This window comes from Mytilus trossulus, chromosome 3 (assembly GCF_036588685.1).
Source record: "Mytilus trossulus isolate FHL-02 chromosome 3, PNRI_Mtr1.1.1.hap1, whole genome shotgun sequence".
Lineage (NCBI taxonomy): Eukaryota > Metazoa > Mollusca > Bivalvia > Mytilida > Mytilidae > Mytilus > Mytilus trossulus.
The window spans coordinates 87,226,197-87,248,046 of NC_086375.1; the positions used below are offsets into that span (position 1 = coordinate 87,226,197).

Here is a 21,850-nt window from a genome sequence, read left to right on the forward strand (position 1 = left end):
TAAAAAAAAGAAATGTGCATTTGGATGGTGAGTTGTCTCATTGACACTCACACCACATCTTCCTATTTATATTAGTTAAAAAATGGTAATCCTTTTAATTATTTGAATATCAATAATAGTAATAATGTAAAATATTTAAATAATAAAAAAACGACTATAGACTAATGCATATGTGTACAGGAAGAAAAGCTACGACATTGCATAATTCTACAATAATTGGCAAAGTATGTACAGATGGGTATTTCAACAACAAAAAGAATAGTATATCATTTGAACATTCTCAACTTAGTTCAATATTTGGTCGGTTTAAATATTTCCACAAGTGTCTTGCGTTGATCGTTCTTTCTCTTTTTCTTAACCCGATGTATGAAAGACCAAATAAGAAATATGATAAACTCCAAAAGTTCTGTAATGGTCAAAATACTGGCACCTAAGAAAAGTCCTAGTTGTCCTCCTAGGTTTGCTACAAAAAGAGAAAAATATACTGCAAAAAAGAAACCAATGGTTAAGTTTATTCGGTAGACTCTGAGTTATTTGGGGTATCGTCTGCCTCGAATCCAAACAGTTTACTTCGATAAAGATTAAAAAATTTGGTTAAAATATTCAGATTTTATAATTTGAAATAAAGTAAGTTTGAATGTTTTGACGTTGCAAAGCAGCCATACCTACCAATAAACTGATGTGCCTTTTTGTACTTACAAATTCGTCTCTGAATGGCAAACAAGTACAGCAAAACAGAAGTACAACCCGCATTTCGCAATCCAGAGGAACCTCTAAATTAAACCCAATTATATGGTTGTTTTCGTGCGACTTGATTATTACTTTAGGCTTTTTTGAAGTTTTTATGGACCTAACTTTTTTTTTTCACTGTTGAATGTCGGAAAAAAATGTCGGTCCTTAATCGCATATTCTTTTGTCTATGGCATCTTCTTATTTACTATGTCTAATTTATATCTTAGTTTATAATGTTTTGTGTTGATTAGTTCTATTTTATTCCCACGTAATGCATGCAAGGTCATTATACGGTTTTTTTTAACCGAAATGGTCTTTAAAACTGTCTTTGACCTTACCAAATATGTCTCCAGCATTTTCATATTTCGCAACCTGCTCAGTCATTGTGATAGACAAATCTTTGAAATAAATCCGAACGAATGCATAAATTGTTCTGAAAGAAACATCATGATCAATATAGAACAAATAAGATTTGATTATATTTCCTTTACATATATAAAGAAGGAGGGATCTACCAAAAAGTTAGTTTTAGGTCACTATACTGTAAACTATATAGATTATGAAGTGAATTGTTTTTATCATTAACTAAACACCTTGTCATCCTTTAAGCAACTGAAGACATATTTTTGAAAGGAATATTACCTCATACACGATGACAAAATATTAGAATTATCCACACTAGTGAGTCAATATCATAAAAAAATATCATTTTTTAAGCATAGTATAAACCCTTCAACAGTTTCGAGCTGATTACAAGAAAATGATGTTTTTTTCTTACTTACCGGGTTCTATTTCATATTGCAGGTTAAAGTCTTATAAAAGTAAACGAACTCCAGATTGTTAAGAAAAAGTGACGCGACATGAAATCCGCACTGCATGAAGGACAAAAATTACCAGAAGTGTACTAGCTGCAGTATGAAATATATTTGATATACGTAAAGTGAAACATATTTTGAATTACAGATTTATTTTACGTTTTTCAACGGTCAACAGTTTACTAGATATAGGCAGATATGGTGTAAGTCCCAATCAGACAACTCTCCATCCAAATAAAAAAATTAAAATTTAAACCGTTATAGGTCAATGTACGGCCTTCAACACAGAGCATTAGCTCACACAGAACAACAAGCTTTAAAGGGCCCAAAAATTACTAGTATAAAACCATTTAAACGGGAAAATCAACGGTTTAATATATTCGAAAAAACGAGAAACGAGAAATTACTGCATGGTTAATTAAAAAAAAAATGTGGTATTTGACAGTTTTGATACAAATTAGCATGTAAATATATACCTGATATACCATTTTGGGTAACCAGTTATAGCGTTTATTTGTGATACAAAGAATTCGGATGGGTATGTTCCAGTTGAGAATGAGAAGTCATATGTCGTATACTTGCAGACTTGGGGACAATTGCATGTCTTCTTATGGTACGTAAGCAGCAAGTGCCCTGGAAAAAAGTGTTTATTAAATTATAGTAAACGTGATAAACAACAGTTCGCGGAATTGATAGTCGTACTATTTTTATATAATAATTTACTCATCTGAAGAGCCACTTAAGTCAATATGGGCTTGTTTGTAAAATTTATCTTTCGTTTTTTTTTTTTTTTTTTTTTTTTTTTTTTTTTTTTTTCAATATAATTTTTTAAAAATAAATTGCAATAACATATTTCTTTTACAAAAAACAGTCATTTTAAGAGGGTGGTCTGTATTTAGAGTCAACTGACCATTTCTTCGATGCTTATCTTTGATATATTTGTTTTCCTCTTTTAGTTTTCAAAACAACCTAAAGTAGTCTTTTTTTTAAATTTTTGATGTATAAACAAATAGGTAGATATCAGAATTCTGAACATTTATAAATTTCGTAATATCATACAAGACTTACAATTCACCGCTATGATCTGTATTTACGCCGTGTTAGTTTTCATGCAGGACTTTCGGCCAAATAAATCAAACATCTGAATACCCTATAATGATTGTTTGGGTATATAGCAGTTTGACGAACACTAAATTTGATCATCCAGAAGCTTAAGATTTTCTTTACAACACAACATAATTAAAACGTTTAGCTGATTTTACAGAGTTATCTCCCTGTAGTGTTATGTACCACCTTTATTATTGTTTGGTTACAATTCAAGCAGAAGTTTCAGAAAAGAATGTGATGTCAAAAAGTAATTTGCCGACGAGAACGGATGTAAAGTGATCAGACATGACGTCTTGATACTTTGGGTGCAGATAGAAGGGTCAGATGAGCTTTAAATATAAATGGGATTTATTGCCTGTATAAAATAGTATTCATAGAAATTTAAAGATACATGTTCATCAAAAGTAATTGAATTTAAAATGACATACATAAAATCTCGACAAAACACGATACAATTTGGGATTAAACAGAGCAAAGTATTTACTTACAAAATAGTGGATTTGAGCAAGTCTGGTAATCATAGAAAGAACAATATGGGCCATCTCCTGTAAAGTAAAATCACATGTTTTGTTTTTCTGAAAGACTGTTTTGTGTGGTTATTACATGTATAAAATTGAGAATGGAAATAGGGAATGTGTCAAATGGACAACAAACGGACCATAGAGCAGACAACAGCACAAGGTCTACGACAGGTCTTCAATGCAGCGAAAAATTCCCGCACCTTGGGGCGTCCTTCATCTGGCCCCTAAACAAATATATATACTTGTGTACAGAATATAGAAAAATGAAATCTGATACACTATCCAAGCATTCATTTTTATTGTAAAAAATAGAAATTAAAGTTTAAAAAAGATTTCTTGACAAACACGGTAAAAACATTCTAAAAAATCTATTAAAAATGAAACAAAAGCTACAAAAAGTCGTTAGATTGTACAAACAGTATTTAAATCATTTCGATTAAGAACATGAGTACCACTTTTTTTTTACTGTTTTGCTACAGTAATAGTTTTTTGAGAGATATTTAATGAGACTCTAATCTAATTTATCGTACATGTAGCTACCCCACAATTAACAAGGAAATACTGATCGATATAAAGGTGAATTAGAGGACGAGTTTGAATTTCAAATGAAAAGATACAACTGAAAATAAACCAAAAAACAGACAGTATTTGAATGACCAAAATTGAAAGTGGAAAAGAAAAAAAATAGAATACCACTTTCGTGTACTACTTTGCTACAGTTTTCTTTAAGAAATAAACTATTTGATTCCAAAATAATACCTTTTTAAACATGATTAAACGGTACTTGAATTTAATTATTCGAAGATACGCCATGAACGAACAAAGAAATAATGTACTATATAAAAATGAACCGAAAGATGAGTCTATATTTTATAAATCAATATACAACTACAAATCTTAAAATGAAAACAACAACAAAAAAAAAGTTATTTTAAGATAACTTGATAAAACTTTATGGATTTGAAATATTGACATTCATTTAGTTCATGCATCCTAAGTTGCTTTGTAAAGTTCGAAATAAAATCTAGTACATGTAAGTACAAGTAAGCTATATATGCATTCTTTATTTTCAATATTCCTACTATCAAAGTTAAGATTCAGGGATCTTTGAAATTAAATAGTCGAATGTGTTTAATTCTTCGAAAAAAGCTGAACTCATAAATTCTTAATTTACTCAATGTTGTTTTCCAAAGGTTGGATAGTGAAAATCCAAGCAGCTGGTGTGAAACATCCATGCTGGGTCCGTGGACTAATGTAACATGAATTCGTTTTTCATATAAATAATATTTAAATACTAGAATAGGACATACTTTAAGCTTGGAAAAAGAATCACTATTTGAATAGAATTCTTGCTGTCTTTTCGTCGAATTAAATGTTAGTGATGCCTAATTGTCGACCTACATATTCTGTTTTAAAATATGTTGATAAACTATAGCTAGTTTTATAAGACCAATCTTTCAAAAACAGACGAATTTTCGTTCATTTAATCTGTAAAAGAGAGACAAACGATACAAGCGGGACAGTCAAACTCATAGATAGAAAAACAACTTACAAACAGACAAACAATACTGCAGAAGAAAAAAAAACACAAGGTACGTTCTAAAAAATATGTTTTAAGGATGTCTGTTTGTCATGTTTTGAAATTTTGTCATATTTTTGGAAACCCTTTGTTTTATAAAAAAGAAGATGTGTTATGATTGCCAATGAGACAACTATCCACAAAAGACCAAAATGAATGCTTTAAACCTAATTGCCAATGATAAAGCTATGAAAAATCAAAGAGAACATTTTCCCGCCAAAATTCCATTGGCTAATATCTCGAAAACAAGCACTTTGACCCCCATTTGATTTTTGCTTTTTTGATTCCTCAATTTATTCCCGATCAATATATACTATTTATGAGAAAAGTGATTTATTTTGAAACTGACAGCTTACATCCTTAAGAAATAAATATATTACAACTTCAATTCGGTAATTTACAATAAACTTATGGAGGGTTATTCATACCTTTTGAAAGAAAATCTGTGCAGTCACATTTATGCTGAATTATTTCATTCCAACACGCCTTATAACATCTAGAGGAGCTGTAATCGGGTTTGTTCACGCAGGTCTTGTTTCCAAAAGCCGTATATGGGGCAGGTAAAAACTTATACTTGAAATAAAGAAAATTATTTAAAATCACTTCATGTATTATTTTCGGGAACACGTTGAATTTAGAACAAAAAATACAATTGGTATTGTCAAAGTGTATTTGCTCATCATCACAGAAGATACCAGGACTATTTCTTGATCCTCTTTTAAATATTGACACATCTGAAAGATCGATTGCCAACTATATAAACGTAATGATTTCAAATTGTCAACTGTCTGCTCTCTTCCCCTTTATAATGACGTATGCATACCTCCATTGATATCCGATTATGTTTTTATTGTAGTTCATGCGATTCCCCAGTGTATGTTAGATAATTTGCCTCACATCTTTTTACATTTTACAATTTTCATTCAATATGCTTTAACTATTCAATTTCTTTATTCCGTCATAACACTGTTTCTAAGGAAATCGCAGGTGTGTAAACCAAATTTTGATAATTCTCAAATGATTTGTATATATAATTGATATGATGTGAAAGGTTCAAAGTGGTTGATCTGAGCTGTTACTGGAAAACTAATATCGTGTTCAAGACTGTCGGTCCCTGTTTTCCACAAAACAAATACTTTTTTTCTTTTTCTTAGAATTTATTAAAACATTGCATACAAAGAGTGCATTTCCTTCTGACCAAATTTTTTTTTAACGTTGTGTGGCGTTTGTTGTTGTTTTCTAACCGCTACATAAGTAGAAACAAATACATCGTTTAATCAGTGTTTACTGACCCTGTTTGAACTTTCAATAACGCATGCACATGTTGTTTGTAAACATACTTTTTACAAACGTAGAAACAAATACATCGTTTAACAAGGGTGATGTAGACGCATTGTTAGCGAGTGCATAGTGCAAACGCATGTTAGAAACAAATGATCAAAACATGTGCGCGCTTAGATATTTGCATCGTTTGTGTTTGTTCATGATAAAATATGTATCAAGATATTAATCAAAATATTTTTTTCAACTTGAAAATAAACAGATCAACTGTAAACACTATTTTGAAATTGAAAACTGTGTTATATCGGTTTTAGAACTATTAATTATAAATTAATTTTAAATATATAATATTTGGAATCAAAAAAATGAGCGTAACGCTTCAAACCTGAATGCCAAAAAATGGATATAGTATGTAACGTAGTTGTCAAACGTATGAAACACATACGTTCCATTTAAAGCCTGAATCGCTCAACTTTAACTTCTTGCTGAACAATTTTCATCAGTAAATATTTTTGCTTTTCAATATAAATAAATGAGTGACATAAAAATGCAATTTAAATATTCTTTTTATCTTTCATATTTTCTTCAAAACAAAAAAAAATCATTTTACTCCCAAACATGTTCCTTTATAGTGATAGTGGCTATGTTTCTTCTTTAGCCATGGCTAAAAATGAAAAGAACAAACAGACAAACATTAGTACACATGACACAACATAGCAAACTAAAGAATAAACAACACGAACCCCGCCAAAAACTAGCAGTGATCTCAGGTGCTCCGAAAGGGTAAGCAGACCCTGCTCTATATGTGGCATGCAAGGAATATATTAGGCAGTAAGATCAAAGGGAAAATATACGAATTACCGATAAAATATATTACAAGCACACATTTCTCCTAAAACAACTTTAATAACAATATTTTCTGTATCAAAAATAAGCTAAAAGAACTCAAAAGGGATTTGATGTGTGTACCGGCTGATGAAGCTGTCGGTAATATCGATATTGTTTGACGTACACTTAAATTTTATATCGAGATTCTTCAAAATGAAGTTACTCATTCAATGACGTTTCACTCAATTTTCAGAAATGACATAGTAAACAAACACATAAATATTTAGCTACTATAACCAAATAACATTTAAGTTTCGAAGCGGCACATCTCACTTTATTATTAATCGGTCTATTCTACTTTCTTGTAAAGTTAGTACAATAAAAAACCTCTTGATACATTTTAAAATTATAATCCACGACAGTAGATGTCGCAAATACTTTTGGAGTGTAAAACATTCGTTGGAAGTACTTTATAAGTTGTAATATTGGTGACTTTGAATATGTTGAAATTAATGATTTTTCTCTACAAGATACAACTTTGCCTCATATATTCAACATAATTACCTTTCTATATGGGCATTAAAAAAAGTCAAAATGTGAATATATATGATCAACTCTTTAAAGATGACAACAAACGTTTTCCAAATGTCGTAATTTCAATCCTGTCCAGTCTTTCATTGATGGGACCTTCCGATTTAGACTGATCACCTGTTTGTAATATCATGATCAACACAACGGGTGCCCCATGGGGAGAAGTACATATTGATCCTTGCGGAGAACCTGAGATCACTCTCAATTTTGGAAGGGTTTGTGTTGCTCGGTCATAAGCTTTGTTTTCTTTATTGGGATTAATGTACTGTTGATTGTATGTTACTCGTTTTTGCTTCAGACATGGCGTTGTTACTTCCTTTTCGACTTATGAGTTTGAATGTCCTTTTCGTATCCTTCTTCTTTATATAACTTTAAGTGACAACAAGTAATTAAGAACAATGCGAAAAGGATCTGTTCCGACAATGAAAATGCTCTAGAATTTTTTGATAACGTTTTTGATTTCTATATAGATCCTATATATCACCAAATTATCGATATCCTAATGAGCAGCGTTTATTGTGAAATGTTTATAATCCTGGTACCTTTGATAACTATTTCTGTACTGTTATCAATTTCTTTGTATGGCTAAACTTAGACTTCTTGACACAACTTGATATTTGAATGATATTTTGGCTCTTAAGAATGACCACCTCAGTATGAACCCTACATTGATTTATCTTGTTGAACTTTCTAATGATAAACCGATACTAAAATTTCAATTCATCATTCTCTGCATAAAAAGTAAAATCACAAATATACTGAACTACCAGGAAAATTCGTGTGATGTGTTTGAGCTTTTGATTTTGTTATTTGATAAGGGATTCCGCTTTGAATTTTTCAGTATTTTCAGTATTTTGGGGATTTTATTTTTCACAAAGGATATAATAATGGTATTGTTGTCAAGTCATTTTTTAAAAATGATATTGATTCACGCATAGGATCTTTGCATTGTAAGTCAACATTTTAAATAATATAACCAGTTATTGGCATGCTTTGTTTATGTTCTGCTCGTATATTTTTTAATGGTATGATGCTAGAACCATTACGTAGCGGATTGTGCTTGAGTTTTATCTGATGAAACCGTAATATTTTATTCATTTTGATTTAGGTCTGGGATTGGCATGCCAGTAAATGCTACCATTCCTTTTCAAGACGGGGATTCACTACACGAAGCATCAGTGACGCTCAAATTAATATAGATGAATGACAATATTAAGTACGGAATTTAATAGCAATAAACAACCAACTTTCCGAACGTTCCCAGAGGATATGTATTTCCATATATAATTGTGTTTTGCTTATTAAGGAAAAGGTTAAGCAACGACTTTACTGCGATATTTGAAAATAAATAAAAATCTATACGATCATGATGAGCGTGGAAGAACTTTAAACATGTTCAAAACAGTCGTGGTGCTGAAATCAGCATTGACACTCATACCACATCTTCTTATATCTATTAGTTAAAAATTGATAGTCCTTATTTTTATTTCAAAATTAGAAATAGTATTGATGTAAACTATTTATATGATAAAAACGACTATTCACTAATGCATATTTGTTCAGGAAGAAAAGCTACGACATTGCATAATTATTGACAAATTGCGTACAGATGGGTATTTCAACAACAAAAGGAATAATATATTATCAATTGAAAATTCCTAACTTAGTTCAATATTTGGTCGGTTTAAATATTTCCATAGTTGTCTTGCTAAGATCGTTTTTTCTTTGTTTCTTAACCCGAAGTATGAAAGACCAAATAAGAAATATGATAAACTCCAAAAGTTCTGTAATGGTCAAAATACTGGCACCTAAGAACAATCCTAGTTGTCCTCCTAGGTTTGCTACAAAAAGAGAAAAATATACTGCAAAACAACAAATCAATTTGAAGTGATAGAACTATATATATTGGATCAAAACATAGTGATTGATCAATGTTTAAGTTTATTCGGTAGACTCTGAGTTATTGGGGGTTTCGTCTGCCTCGACTCTAAATAGTTGACTTCGATAAAGATTCAAAAAATTGGTTTGAATATTCAGATTTTATAATTTGAAATAATATAAGTTTAAATGTTTTAACGTTGCAAATCAGCCATGCTGTATACCTACCGATAAAATGATGTGTCTTTTTGTACTGACAAATTCGTCTCTGAATGACAAACAAGTACAGCAAAACGGAAGTACAACCCGCATTTCGCAATGCAGAGGAACATCCAAATTGAACTCAAACATATGGTTGTTTTCGTGTCACTTGATTATTACTTTAGCCTTTTTTGAAGTTGTTATGGACCCAATTTTGTTTTTTTCCACTGTTAAATGTCGGGAAAAAAGATGTCAATGCTTCATCACAAATTCTTTTGCCTATGACATCTTACTATTAGGATGTCCTGCCTAACTCATATCTTAGTTTATAATGTTTCGTGTTGATTATTTCTATTTTATTCCAATGTAATGCAGGCATGAAAATCAAGGTCATTATAAGTTTTGTTTTAACCGAAATGGTCTATAAAAATGTCATGGACCTTACCAAATATGTCTCCAGCATTTTCATATTTCGCAACCTGCTCAGTCATTGTGATAGACAAATCTTTGAAATAAATCCGAATGAATGCATAATTTGTCCTGAAAGACCATCATGATCAATATAGAACAAATCAGATTTGATTATACTTACTTTACATACATAAAGGAGGAGGAATCTACTAAAAAGTTAGTTTAAGGTCACTATACTGTAACCTATATAGATTATGAAGTGAATTGTTCTTATCATTAACTAAACACCATGTCATCCTTTAGACAACTGAAGACATATTTTTGAAAGGTTTACTATTGCCTCATACAAGATGACAAAGTATTAGAATTATCCACCCTAGTGAGTCAATATCAGAAAAAAATATAATTTTTTAAGCATAGTATAAACCCTTCAACAGTTTCGAGCTGATTACAAGATAATGATGTTTTTTTCTTACTTACCGGGTTCTATTTCATATTGCAGGTTAAAGTTTTATAAAAGTAAACGAACTCCAGATTGTTTAGAAAAAGTGACGCGACATGAAATCCGCACTGCATGAAATATCCCTTTGCCTTTACATTTGATAAGGACAAAAATTACCAGAAGTGTACTTGCTGCAGTATGAAATATATTTGATATACGTAAAGTGAAACATATTTTGAATTACAGATTTATTTTACGTTTTTCAACGTCCCTTTCATGTAGAACTATGTGCTCTTGATAATGTAAATTTGTGTAATTTACGTATATTTACATGTGCAAATGTATCAAGGATACTGTTGGTATTTAGTGAAATACCAGTGTAAATGATGATTCAACGCAAAAAGGAGAGTAACTATACAAAGCTTTATGTATCAGAAAAGATGTCATTCAAAAGAATAACTATAATTTGGAAAGAATTTAAGAGACACAATAAATATTTCTCCAAATTTTAAAACTAAAAAGTGCAAATATAGTCATGGTGGCAAACTAACAATTGAAACACTTAATTAACTTTCCTATTAGATAGCATTATATAGATTAGAATTACTTTACGGTCAACAGTTTACTAGATATAGGCAGATATGGTGTAAGTACCAATCAGACAACTCTCCATCCAAATAAAAAAATTAAAATTTAAACCGTTATAGGTCAATGTACGGCCTTCAACACAGAGCATTAGCTCACACAGAACAACAAGTTTTAAAGGGCCCAAAAATTACTAGTATAAAACCATTTAAACGGGAAAATCAAAAATCAACGGTTTAATATATTCGAAAAAACGAGAAACGAGAAATTACTGCATGGTTAATTAAAAAAAAAAATGTGGTATTTGACAGCTTTGATACAAATTAGCATGTAAATATATACCTGATATACCATTTTGGGTAACCAGTTATAGCGTTTATGTGTGATACAAAGAATTCGGATGGGTATGTTCCAGTTGAGAATGAGAAGTCATATGTCGTATACTTGCATACTTGGGGACAATTGCATGTCTTCTTATGGTACGTAAGCAGCAAGTGCCCTGGAAAAAAGTGTTTATTAAATTATAGTAAACGTGATAAACAACAGTTCGCGGAATTGATAGTCGTACTATTTTTATAGAATAATTTACTCATCTGAAGAGCCACTTAAGTCAATATGGGCTTGTTTGTAAAATTTATCTTTCGTTTTTTTTTTTTTTTTAAAGTTTTCAGTATAATTTTTTACAAATAAATTGCAATAACATATTTCTTTTAATAAAAACAGTCATTTTAAGAGGGTAGTCTGTATTTAGAGTCAACTGACCATTTCTTCGATGCTTATCTTTGATATATTATGTTTTCCTCTTTTAGTTTTCAAAACAACCTAAAGTAGTCTTTTTTTTTAAATTTTTGATGTATAAACAAATAGGTAGATATCAGAATTCTGAACATTTATAAATTTCGTAATATCATACAAGACTTACAATTCACCGCTATGATCTGTATTTACGCCGTGTTAGTTTGCATGCAGGACTTTCGGCCAAATAAATCAAACATCTGAATACCCTATAATGATTGTTTGGGTATATAGCAGTTTGACGAACACTAAATTTGATCATCCAGAAGCTTAAGATTTTCTTTACAACACAACATAATTAAAACGTTTAGCTGATTTTACAGAGTTATCTCCCTGTAGTGTTATGTACCACCTTTATTATTGTTTGGTTACAATTCAAGCAGAAGTTTCAGAAAAGAATGTGATGTCAAAAAATAATTTGCCGACGAGAACGGATGTAAAGTGATCAGACATGACGTCTTGATACTTTGGGTGCAGATAGAAGGGTCAGATGAGCTTTAAATATAAATGGGATTTATTGCCTGTATAAAATAGTATTCATAGAAATTTAAAGATACATGTTCATCAAAAGTAATTGAATTTAAAATGACATACATAAAATCTCGACAAAACACGATACAATTTGGGATTAAACAGAGCAAAGTATTTACTTACAAAATAGTGGATTAGAGCAAGTCTGGTAATCATAGTAAGAACAATATGGGCCATCTCCTGTAAAGTAAAATCACATGTTTTGTTTTTCTGAAAGACTGTTTTGTGTGGTTATTACATGTATAAAATTGAGAATGGAAATAGGGAATGTGTCAAAGAGACAACAAACGGACCATTGAGCAGACAACAGCACAAGGTCTACGACAGGTCTTCAATGCAGCGAAAAATTCCCGCACCTTGGGGCGTCCTTCATCTGGCCCCTAAACAAATATATATACTTGTGTACAGAATATAGAAAAATGAAATCTTATACACTATCCAAGCATTCATTTTTATTGTAAAAAATAGAAATTAAAGTTTAAAAAAGATTTCTTGACAAACACGGTAAAAACATTCTAAAAAATCTATTAAAAATGACACAAAAGCTACAAAAAGTCGTTAGATTGTACAAACAGTATTTAAATCATTTCGATTAAGAACATGAGTACCACTTTTTTTTTACTGTTTTGCTACAGTAATAGTTTTTTGAGAGATATTTAATGAGACTCTAATCTAATTTATCGTACATGTAGCTACCCCACAATTAACAAGGAAATACTAATCGATATAAAGGTGAATCAGAGGACGAGTTTGAATTTCAAATGAAAAGATACAACTGAAAATAAACCAAAAAACAGACAGTATTTGAATGACCAAAATTGAAAGTGGAAAAGAAAAAAAATAGAATACCACTTTCGTGTACTACTTTGCTACAGTTTTCTTTAAGAAATAAACTATTTGATTCCAAAATAATACCTTTTTAAACATGATTAAACGGTACTTGAATTTAATTATTCGAAGATACGCCATGAACGAACAAAGAAATAATGTACTATATAAAAATGAACCGAAAGATGAGTCTATATTTTATAAATCAATATACAACTACAAATCTTAAAATGAAAACAACAACAAAAAAAAAGTTATTTTAAGATAACTTGATGAAACTTTGTGGATTTGAAATATTGACATTCATTTAGTTCATGCATCCTAAGTTGCTTTGTAAAGTTCGAAATAAAATCTAATAAATGTAAGTACATGTAAGCTATATATGCATTCTTTATTTTCAATATTCCTACTATCAAAGTGTAGATTCAGGGATCTTTGAAATTAAATAGTCGAATGTGTTTAATTCTTCGAAAAAAGCTGAACTCATAAATTCTTGATTTACTCAATGTTGTTTTCCAAAGGTTGGATAGTGAAAATCCAAGCAGCTGGTGTGAAACATCCATGCTGGGTCCGTGGACTAATGTAACATGAATTCGTTTTTCATATAAAAAATATTTAAATACTAGAATAGGACATACTTTAAGCTTGGAAAAAGAATCACTATTTGAGTAGAATTCTTGCTGTCTTTTCGTCGAATTAAATGTTAGTGATGCCTAATTGTCGACCTACATATTCTGTTTTAAAATATGTTGATAAACTATAGCTAGTTTTATAAGACCAATCTTTCAAAAACAGACGAATTTTCGTTCATTTAATCTGTAAAAGAGAGACAAAAGATACAAGCGGGACAGTCAAACTCATAGATAGAAAAACAACTTACAAACAGACAAACAATACTGCAGAAGAAAAAAAAACACAAGGTACGTTCTAAAAAATATGTTTTAAGGATGTCTGTTTGTCATGTTTTGAAATTTTGTCATATTTTTGGAAACCCTTTGTTTTATAAAAAAGAAGATGTGTTATGATTGCCAATGAGACAACTATCCACAAAAGACCGAAATGAATGCTTTAAACATAATTGCCAATGATAAAGCTATGAAAAATCAAAGAGAACATTTTCCCGCCAAAATTCCATTGGCTAATATCTCGAAAACAAGCACTTTGACCCCCATTTGATTTTTGCTTTTTTGATTCCTCAATTTATTCCCGATCAATATATACTATTTATGAGAAAAGTGATTTATTTTGAAACTGACAGCTTACATTCTTAAGAAATAAATATATTACAACTTCAATTCGGTAATTTACAATAAACTTATGGAGGGTTATTCATACCTTTTGAAAGAAAATCTGTGCAGTCACATTTATGCTGAATTATTTCATTCCAACACGCCTGATAACATCTAGAGGAGCTGTAATCGGGTTTGTTCACGCAGGTCTTGTTTCCAAAAGCCGTATATGGGGCAGGTAAAAACTTATACTTGAAATAAAGAAAATTATTTAAAATCACTTCATGTATTATTTTCGGGAACACGTTAAATTTAGAACAAAAAATACAATTGGTATTGTCAAAGTGTATTTGCTCATCATCACAGAAGACACCAGGACTATTTCTTGATCCTCTTTTAAATATTGACACATCTGAAAGATCGATTGCCAACTATATAAACGTAATGATTTCAAATTGTCAACTGTCTGCTCTCTTCCCCTTTATAATGACGTATGCATACCTCCATTGATATCCGATTATGTTTTTATTGTAGTTCATGCGATTCCCCAATGTATGTTAGATAATTTGCCTCACATCTTTTTACATGAATTCATGAGATCAAATTTTCATTCAATATGCTTTAACTATTCAATTTCTTTATTCCGTCATAACACTGTTTCTAAGGAAATCGCAGGTGTGTAAACCAAATTTTGATAATTCTCAAATGATTTGTATATATAATTGATATGATGTGAAAGGTTCAAAGTGGTTGATCTGAGCTGTTACTGGAAAACTAATATCGTGTTCAAGACTGTCGGTCCCTGTTTTCCACAAAACAAATACTTTACCGTCTTTTTCTTAGAATTTATTAAAAAATTGCATACAAAGAGTGCATTTCCTTCTGACCAAAATTTTGTTTTTAACGTTGTGTGGCGTTTGTTGTTGTTTTCTAACCGCTACATAAGTAGAAACAAATACATCGTTTAATCAGTGTTTACTGACCCTGTTTGAACTTTCAATAACGCATGCACATGTTGTTTGTAAACATACTTTTTACAAACGTAGAAACAAATACATCGTTTAACAAGGGTGATGTAGACGCATTGTTAGCGAGTGCATAGTGCAAACGCATGTTAGAAACAAATGATCAAAACATGTGCGCGCTTAGATATTTGCATCGTTTGTGTTTGTTCATGATAAAATATGTATCAAGATATTAATCAAAATATTTTTTTCAAATTGAAAATAAACAGATCAACTGTAAATACTATTTTGAAATTGAAAACTGTGTTATATCGGTTTTAGAAATATTAATTATAAATCAATTTTAAATATATAATATTTGGAATCAAAGAAATGAGCGTAACGCTTCAAACCTGAATGCCAAAAAATGGATATAGTATGTAACGTAGTTGTCAAACGTATGAAACACATACGTTCCATTTAAAGCCTGAATCGCTCAACTTTAACTTCTTGCTGACAAATTTTCTTCAATAAATAATTTTGCTTTTCAATATAAATAAATGAGTGACATAAAAATGCAATTTAAATATTCTTTGTATCTTTCATATTTTCTTCAAAACCAAAAAAATCATTTTACTCCCATACATGTTCATTTATAGTGATAGTGGCTATGTTTCTTCTTTAGCCATGGCTTAAAATGAAAAGGACAAACAGACAAACATTAGTACACATGACACAACATAGCAAACTAAAGAATAAACAACACGAACCCCGCCAAAAACTAGCAGTGATCTCAGGTGCTCCGGAAAGGTAAGCAGACCCTGATCTATATGTGGGATGCAAGGAAATGAAATATGAATTTAAACTAGATACTCCGAGATTTATTCAGCCCATCTTTGGCTCAACACGTCAGCAGAATCATAGCAGAAGTAATGCAAGCACACTAGATGGATCAAATGCGAAAATTGTCTATAAAGTCCAATGTATAAATAAAGACAACAGTAGTATGTCGCTGTTCAAAAACACATTAAGAGTCAATTGAGAATTTGTTTCATTAAACATTTTTTGTAGAGCTTACTTTGTTGGACATTTATGCATTTTACAGCTTACCTTCATCTTGAATATTATTCAAAATAATCACCTAAAAGTGCAAACTTTCATTATAATTACCAAAGTAGTGGCAGTTTTGTTGGTTGTTTGGTTTGTCTTACTTTGGTTTATCGTTTGAATTGTTTTACTTTTGTCATATCTGTGCATTTTATAGCTTGATCTGAATTAGCAAGTCGCAAGTCAGGTAAATATGGTATGTTTCGTTAAAAAAACGATGAAAAAAAATTAGTCGTGAATGTTCACGCATGACAAACAAGCACATGAAATATTTTTCTTCGTGGATTCAGATAAGATTATAAACAATGAAATCAGCGCTTTGTTAGATTTTTCTTAGATATAGGTTAATTCCCTTCCCACGTAAAACTATTTGAGGCACTACGCAGGATAATTAATAAAAAGTAAGCTTCATTCAGAGTCGGCATAGTATTCAAACAAGGACAAATTAATACGCTCTAGTTAGATCTAAAAGGGGCACTAGATGTCAAATTAATGGTCACCGATTTTACTCAAATTCTCATATTTAATTTATAACAATGTAAAACATTTATCTAAACTATCAAAAGTCTAAAATGAACAGTTTACAGAGCATGGGGTAGATAATATATAGGTTCGTTGCGTGTGTATTTTAGTCCAGACGCCATCTAATTAACTATCTATTTGACCTCAGATGACCATATAAGCGATGTAAACATAAATAAAGATATGAATGGATTAAACCAACACGTGCAATTGGACTTTTATAAGTCTGTTTGATCTTATAGATTAACAAAAGATGTTTCTCATTGTTTTTAACCGTATAAGAATGATTTTATGTGCATCGAATTAGTAATCAAATGATTTACCGTAGTTTCACTTTCATTATTGACATTCTTTTTCTTTAAATAAATATTACACGTACAATGCATGCGTTGTCAATCTCTAGCTAGGGGTTAAATTTAAGTTCACATGAATACGGATTTAAAGAGGTCGACTCATTCACTTGCAAGTGAATTACTAATTTTTAATGTTTCTTAGCGTAATTTGACAAAATTGAACCTTTTTGACTGCAAAAAGCGAATTGTTATTTCACTATTTCACTCTCATTATTGATTGAACAAAAAAAAGCAAACTTTAGATTTTTTTTATATCTCGTAGCTAGTGCCCCTTATCTGTCATTATATAATACCCATGGCCTATATTCATTGTGTTCGTTCTAATTTTAAAAATACTTAAATTGCCATACTGTTTTGACATTTCAAAGCAGACAAGTCTTTACTTTTCTACAGGGACAATATATTACGTATTGGACCCGATTTCCTGAGAAAGAACATAGAGTCTTATATTTTGTTTCAGGTAAAAAATAATCAAACGGTCCGGTTTAAGCTTAAATTGAACCATATATAAAAAAAAATAAAAAATATAATACACAGAATACCGATTTAAGAACAATCAATTAAACATACTGCCATTTAGTTCAAAATTCTTTTTAAACGCTTACCAATTATTTGGTTTTCGATCCTAAAATATTAAGCCAAGAACTACTGAAATATCTACTTTAAGCTGTCAAAATCCGTTTCAAAAATACAAGCTAATCGTTTGTAAAGCAACTTAATTGTACAGCCAGTTTATTACAGTTATATACAACTTCCAGGTGTAAAATATAAAAAAACTATGTTACTTTCAAATTGCATTTCTGCTGTATGTACGTCTTATACTTAAATATAACACACATCTTTCCTTTGTATTTCTATGAAACCTTCTGAAGCAGGTTTAATAACAAGTCCTTCATTTGTCATGATTGGTTCTACTAGGTGGTCATGAACAGCTACCTTAATAAATGAAAATATGTTAAATACACGATACAAAATTGGATAACTAGTATCAATTATATTGTTTTATCAATTGTTTTTACGCCGAAAAATCCTTATTGGAATCATTGATATTCTTATATTGGGTAAATTTTCAATCATTTTTTGCATTTCATTTAATAAACTCATGGTATAATTTTATTTAAATTTTTAGGCACTATTACTTAAAATTACTTACTTTCACTCCAGATGACAAGGAATGGCTGAAATAGTCAAAGAATGACATAACATTAATCCTCATTTGTAGGTTAAACATAGCTCCATACATGGTTGTGTGTTGGGAACCATTCGAGTTAAATCTCAAACATAAACCCATGTCAGTGTACACCGGAGAAAACCAGTCCTTCATTTGAAGTTTATTGTTGTAAAAAAATGAAGAGTAAACCGAGTGCCATAAATTTTTTGAGCGATTGTAAAGGTCTTCTTTTGTTGTTGCTTTTAAATATCCTTCCTCTTTATAGAATGGATCGCTCCAGTTGATATTTTGGCTATACATGTACAAAGCACTTGTAGTCATATGAAGGTTATTAGTTTTGGCATCCTTTTTCATTCCTTGACTTGAACGCGGACTCATATTGCAAATGGTGACCGCCGGGAAGGATAATTTTTCTTCAAGTTGAATGAAGGTATTTGATATCGTTGGGTAGCTGTAATAATTCTTCAGTTCCACAACAACTGTGTAAATCAGGAATACAGCGCATATGAGCCAAACTATTATCCAACAAATACTGTAAATAATAACAACACCGAGTTTGCAATCAAATGCATTGAAAGCCTTTATTAATGACTTGCTATTCAGAAAAATAATTTTGAAATGTTTTTCAATTTCGAATTATTTCGTCTTTATATATAAAAGAATATATGTGTCAGATTTTAAAAATAAACCTCCAAAAATGTTTTGAATTCCTTTCGCTTGCACTTTATAAAAAATAAAACTGTTCAAAAATTTTAAAATGCTTAACTTGACAATAGATTCAAAGCGTTAGAAATAAATAAAAAAAATAATACTTGTATTGTATTTCCTTTCAGATAACATTTTACTTTGCATTCAACTCTTTATGGTTATTTTCTCAAAAACAAATCTTATTCACGACAATATTTTACCTTCTGATCATCTGTCGTGGGTTATTTTTCATGAAAGTTATCTTATTCAATCCGTGAAATCCGGTTGTCTGTGTAAAGTTTGTCCATATTTCTATTTCTGAATAAGAGTCATCTTCAGTGAGACTTTTGTCCTTTTTGTCCACCATATTTTCACCCGTTTCATTCATTCTATCTTTAAATCAAAATGTACCTATCAAATAATAAGGGAAATGCACTATTGTTTTACATTTTAAAATTTAAAGTTTCCCTTAATGACAAACTAATTTATAGTATTCCGACTAATGACGAAATCGAAAGGTGTCGAAATGGGTAAATACCATTTAGAAAAACAATTGATTATAATAGAAATTTTACGTTTTATTCATTAATTGAGACGATTTCGAAGAAAAGAATTAACACTATAAGATGACATAATTGTTCTAACAAAAGCTTCTATCTGTATAGTGATACAATAAGTAATTTACCTAATCGATAATGTAAATACTCAAAAATAAAATAAATGTGTTTCCCAAAATGAAATACGTCTTCATCATAATAAGTATAACATATTTAATTAATTTATCATATATATCTTACACTTGAAATATCTTTTCTCAGAACTTTAAACCCTCTCTTTAGCAATAGTTGATACTCTTCATGTAAATAGTTCTATCTATTTTGGGACAATGATACAAAATACTGCACCAACCTATTTCAATTTGTTTGTCTATAAACTATGGGTTCATTCAACCTATGCCAACATTTTAAAATTTAGGTGTAATATTGTGTGAAAAAATGTTGGCATAGGTTGAATAATTTGTTACAGATTAAGTGTTATAAAAACATAAATTAATTAGGGGCTAATCAATCTACAACCAGTTAAAACCTAGCATTGATGTTTACTCAATATAATTTTTTTTTTACAAGTACTAGTGAAAATGTAGGTAATTGTTTGTATTGAGGATCTCTATTTCATAAAGGAATAAGTTTAAAATTAGTATAATGAAATAATGGGGGAAAAGGGATTTTATGAATTTTTATTTAAGAAACAATCATCCAGTCATATTGAATATCTATGAGTGCCATTTTCATGAATAATATAGAAATATATGATAAAAATATTCAATTTTATGTAAAATAGATTCCTTAAATTAAAATGGCATACACCACTATTGAAACTCATGAATTTCATAGATACTGACTCATGTAAAATATTTATTTTAAATGTTCACTATTAATTCCAACACATTCATAGAATTATACAAATTTCACTAATATGATTGCCTCAAAAGTCATACTTTAAGATATATGAATTGAAGCTGCGTCTGCACAAGCAACTGGTGTCATGTTGTTTTCCTTTAGTAAAAAAAACAAGACATAACGATCCTACATTCTGTTGGCGGCGGCGGTGGCGGCGTCCACAAATATTCATTCTGTGGTTAAAGTTTTTGAAATTTTAATAATAACTTTTTTAAACTATTGTGGATTTCCACCAAACTTGGATATAAGATTGTTTATGATCATAAGATAGTAATCCAGAAGTAAATTTTGTAAGAGAAAAAACTATTTTTTTTCAGTCTTTTACTTATAAAAGGACTTAGTTTTTCTGTCAGGAAACATTACATTCACTCTATTGTCAAAGTTTTTAAAATTTTAACAAATTTCTTACACTATCCTGGATTTGTACCAAACTTGGACAGAAGCTCACAACTCAATATGTAATAAATAAAAAAACAAAAACACATAGTACTTGAATTTTCTAAACTATCTGTAAAACAAAGTTGATAAATAGTGCAATGTCCAACTGGAAAGTAGCCGCCTGTAAATGAACCAAAAAATCATTTTTTTTAATATAATTTTATATTGCAAAATTAATTTGATTAAAAAAAAGTTTCTGTTGAAGTATGTTATAGTTGTATATTCTGTTGCTTGTTAAAAGTACGTTTCATATTTAAAACAACAAAATAATGGGGAAAAAAATGAAAAAAAATATTGTACAATTGAAACATTTTTTTGTCACTTTTTTCCCAAGTATTGTTATGTGATTAATTTAAAAAAAAATAGTCTTTCATTTTTACAATAATTTAATATTTATTTCAACTTAATTTTGCTAGTATCAAGGGTTTTTTTTAACAATTTTTGTCTATTTAGAATTTTTTATAACTCCATGTTTTACTACAATACAATTTTGCAAATATATACTAAATATTTTTGTTTGTGAATTTTTAAAGAGTATTATTTAATGCTTAAATATGCTGACTGTATTTTACCTTTTATTAATTAATAATTGTTATAACAACACCTATTGTATTTTGTTTGTAGGCATAGGTTGAATATATTTTTATCAAATGTTGGCATGGGTTGAAGACACCAAACTATGTTGATCTCTTTGTGTTTTGTTTATAACGTGAATTGACTCAATCTAGGATGATCAATGCAGGAAATAAAGAGATTTGATATGATCGCCAATGAAAAAACTATCCACCAAAGTTCAAAGACCATACAGTCTTAA

General features: G+C 30.0%; 1 protein-coding gene across 1 annotated transcript; it reads right to left on the reverse strand.

Moving 5' to 3' along the window:
• Positions 1–290: 290 nt before the first annotated feature.
• Positions 291–19,526, reverse strand: LOC134711117 (amiloride-sensitive sodium channel subunit alpha-like). Its single transcript, XM_063571561.1, has 5 exons — positions 19,360–19,526; positions 18,756–18,983; positions 18,434–18,458; positions 18,144–18,216; positions 291–463 (listed from the first exon to the last, which is right to left on the reverse strand). Exons 1-5 carry the CDS (start codon positions 19,524–19,526, stop codon positions 291–293), a joined length of 666 nt encoding a protein of 221 aa, XP_063427631.1.
• Between the last annotated feature and the right edge of the window lie 2,324 nt (positions 19,527–21,850).

Coding starts and splice junctions, on each gene's coding strand:
- LOC134711117 (XM_063571561.1), bottom strand. CDS start 19,526: ATGAATGAAACGGGTGAAAATATGGTGGACAAAAAGGACAAAAGTCTC. Junction 18,459..18,755: donor CATATGACTACAAGTGCTTT/GTACATGTATAG, acceptor TGACTATTTCAG/CCATTCCTTGTCATCTGGAG. Junction 464..18,143: donor TATTAAACCTGCTTCAGAAG/GTTTCATAGAAA, acceptor CTCTTTTTGTAG/CAAACCTAGGAGGACAACTA.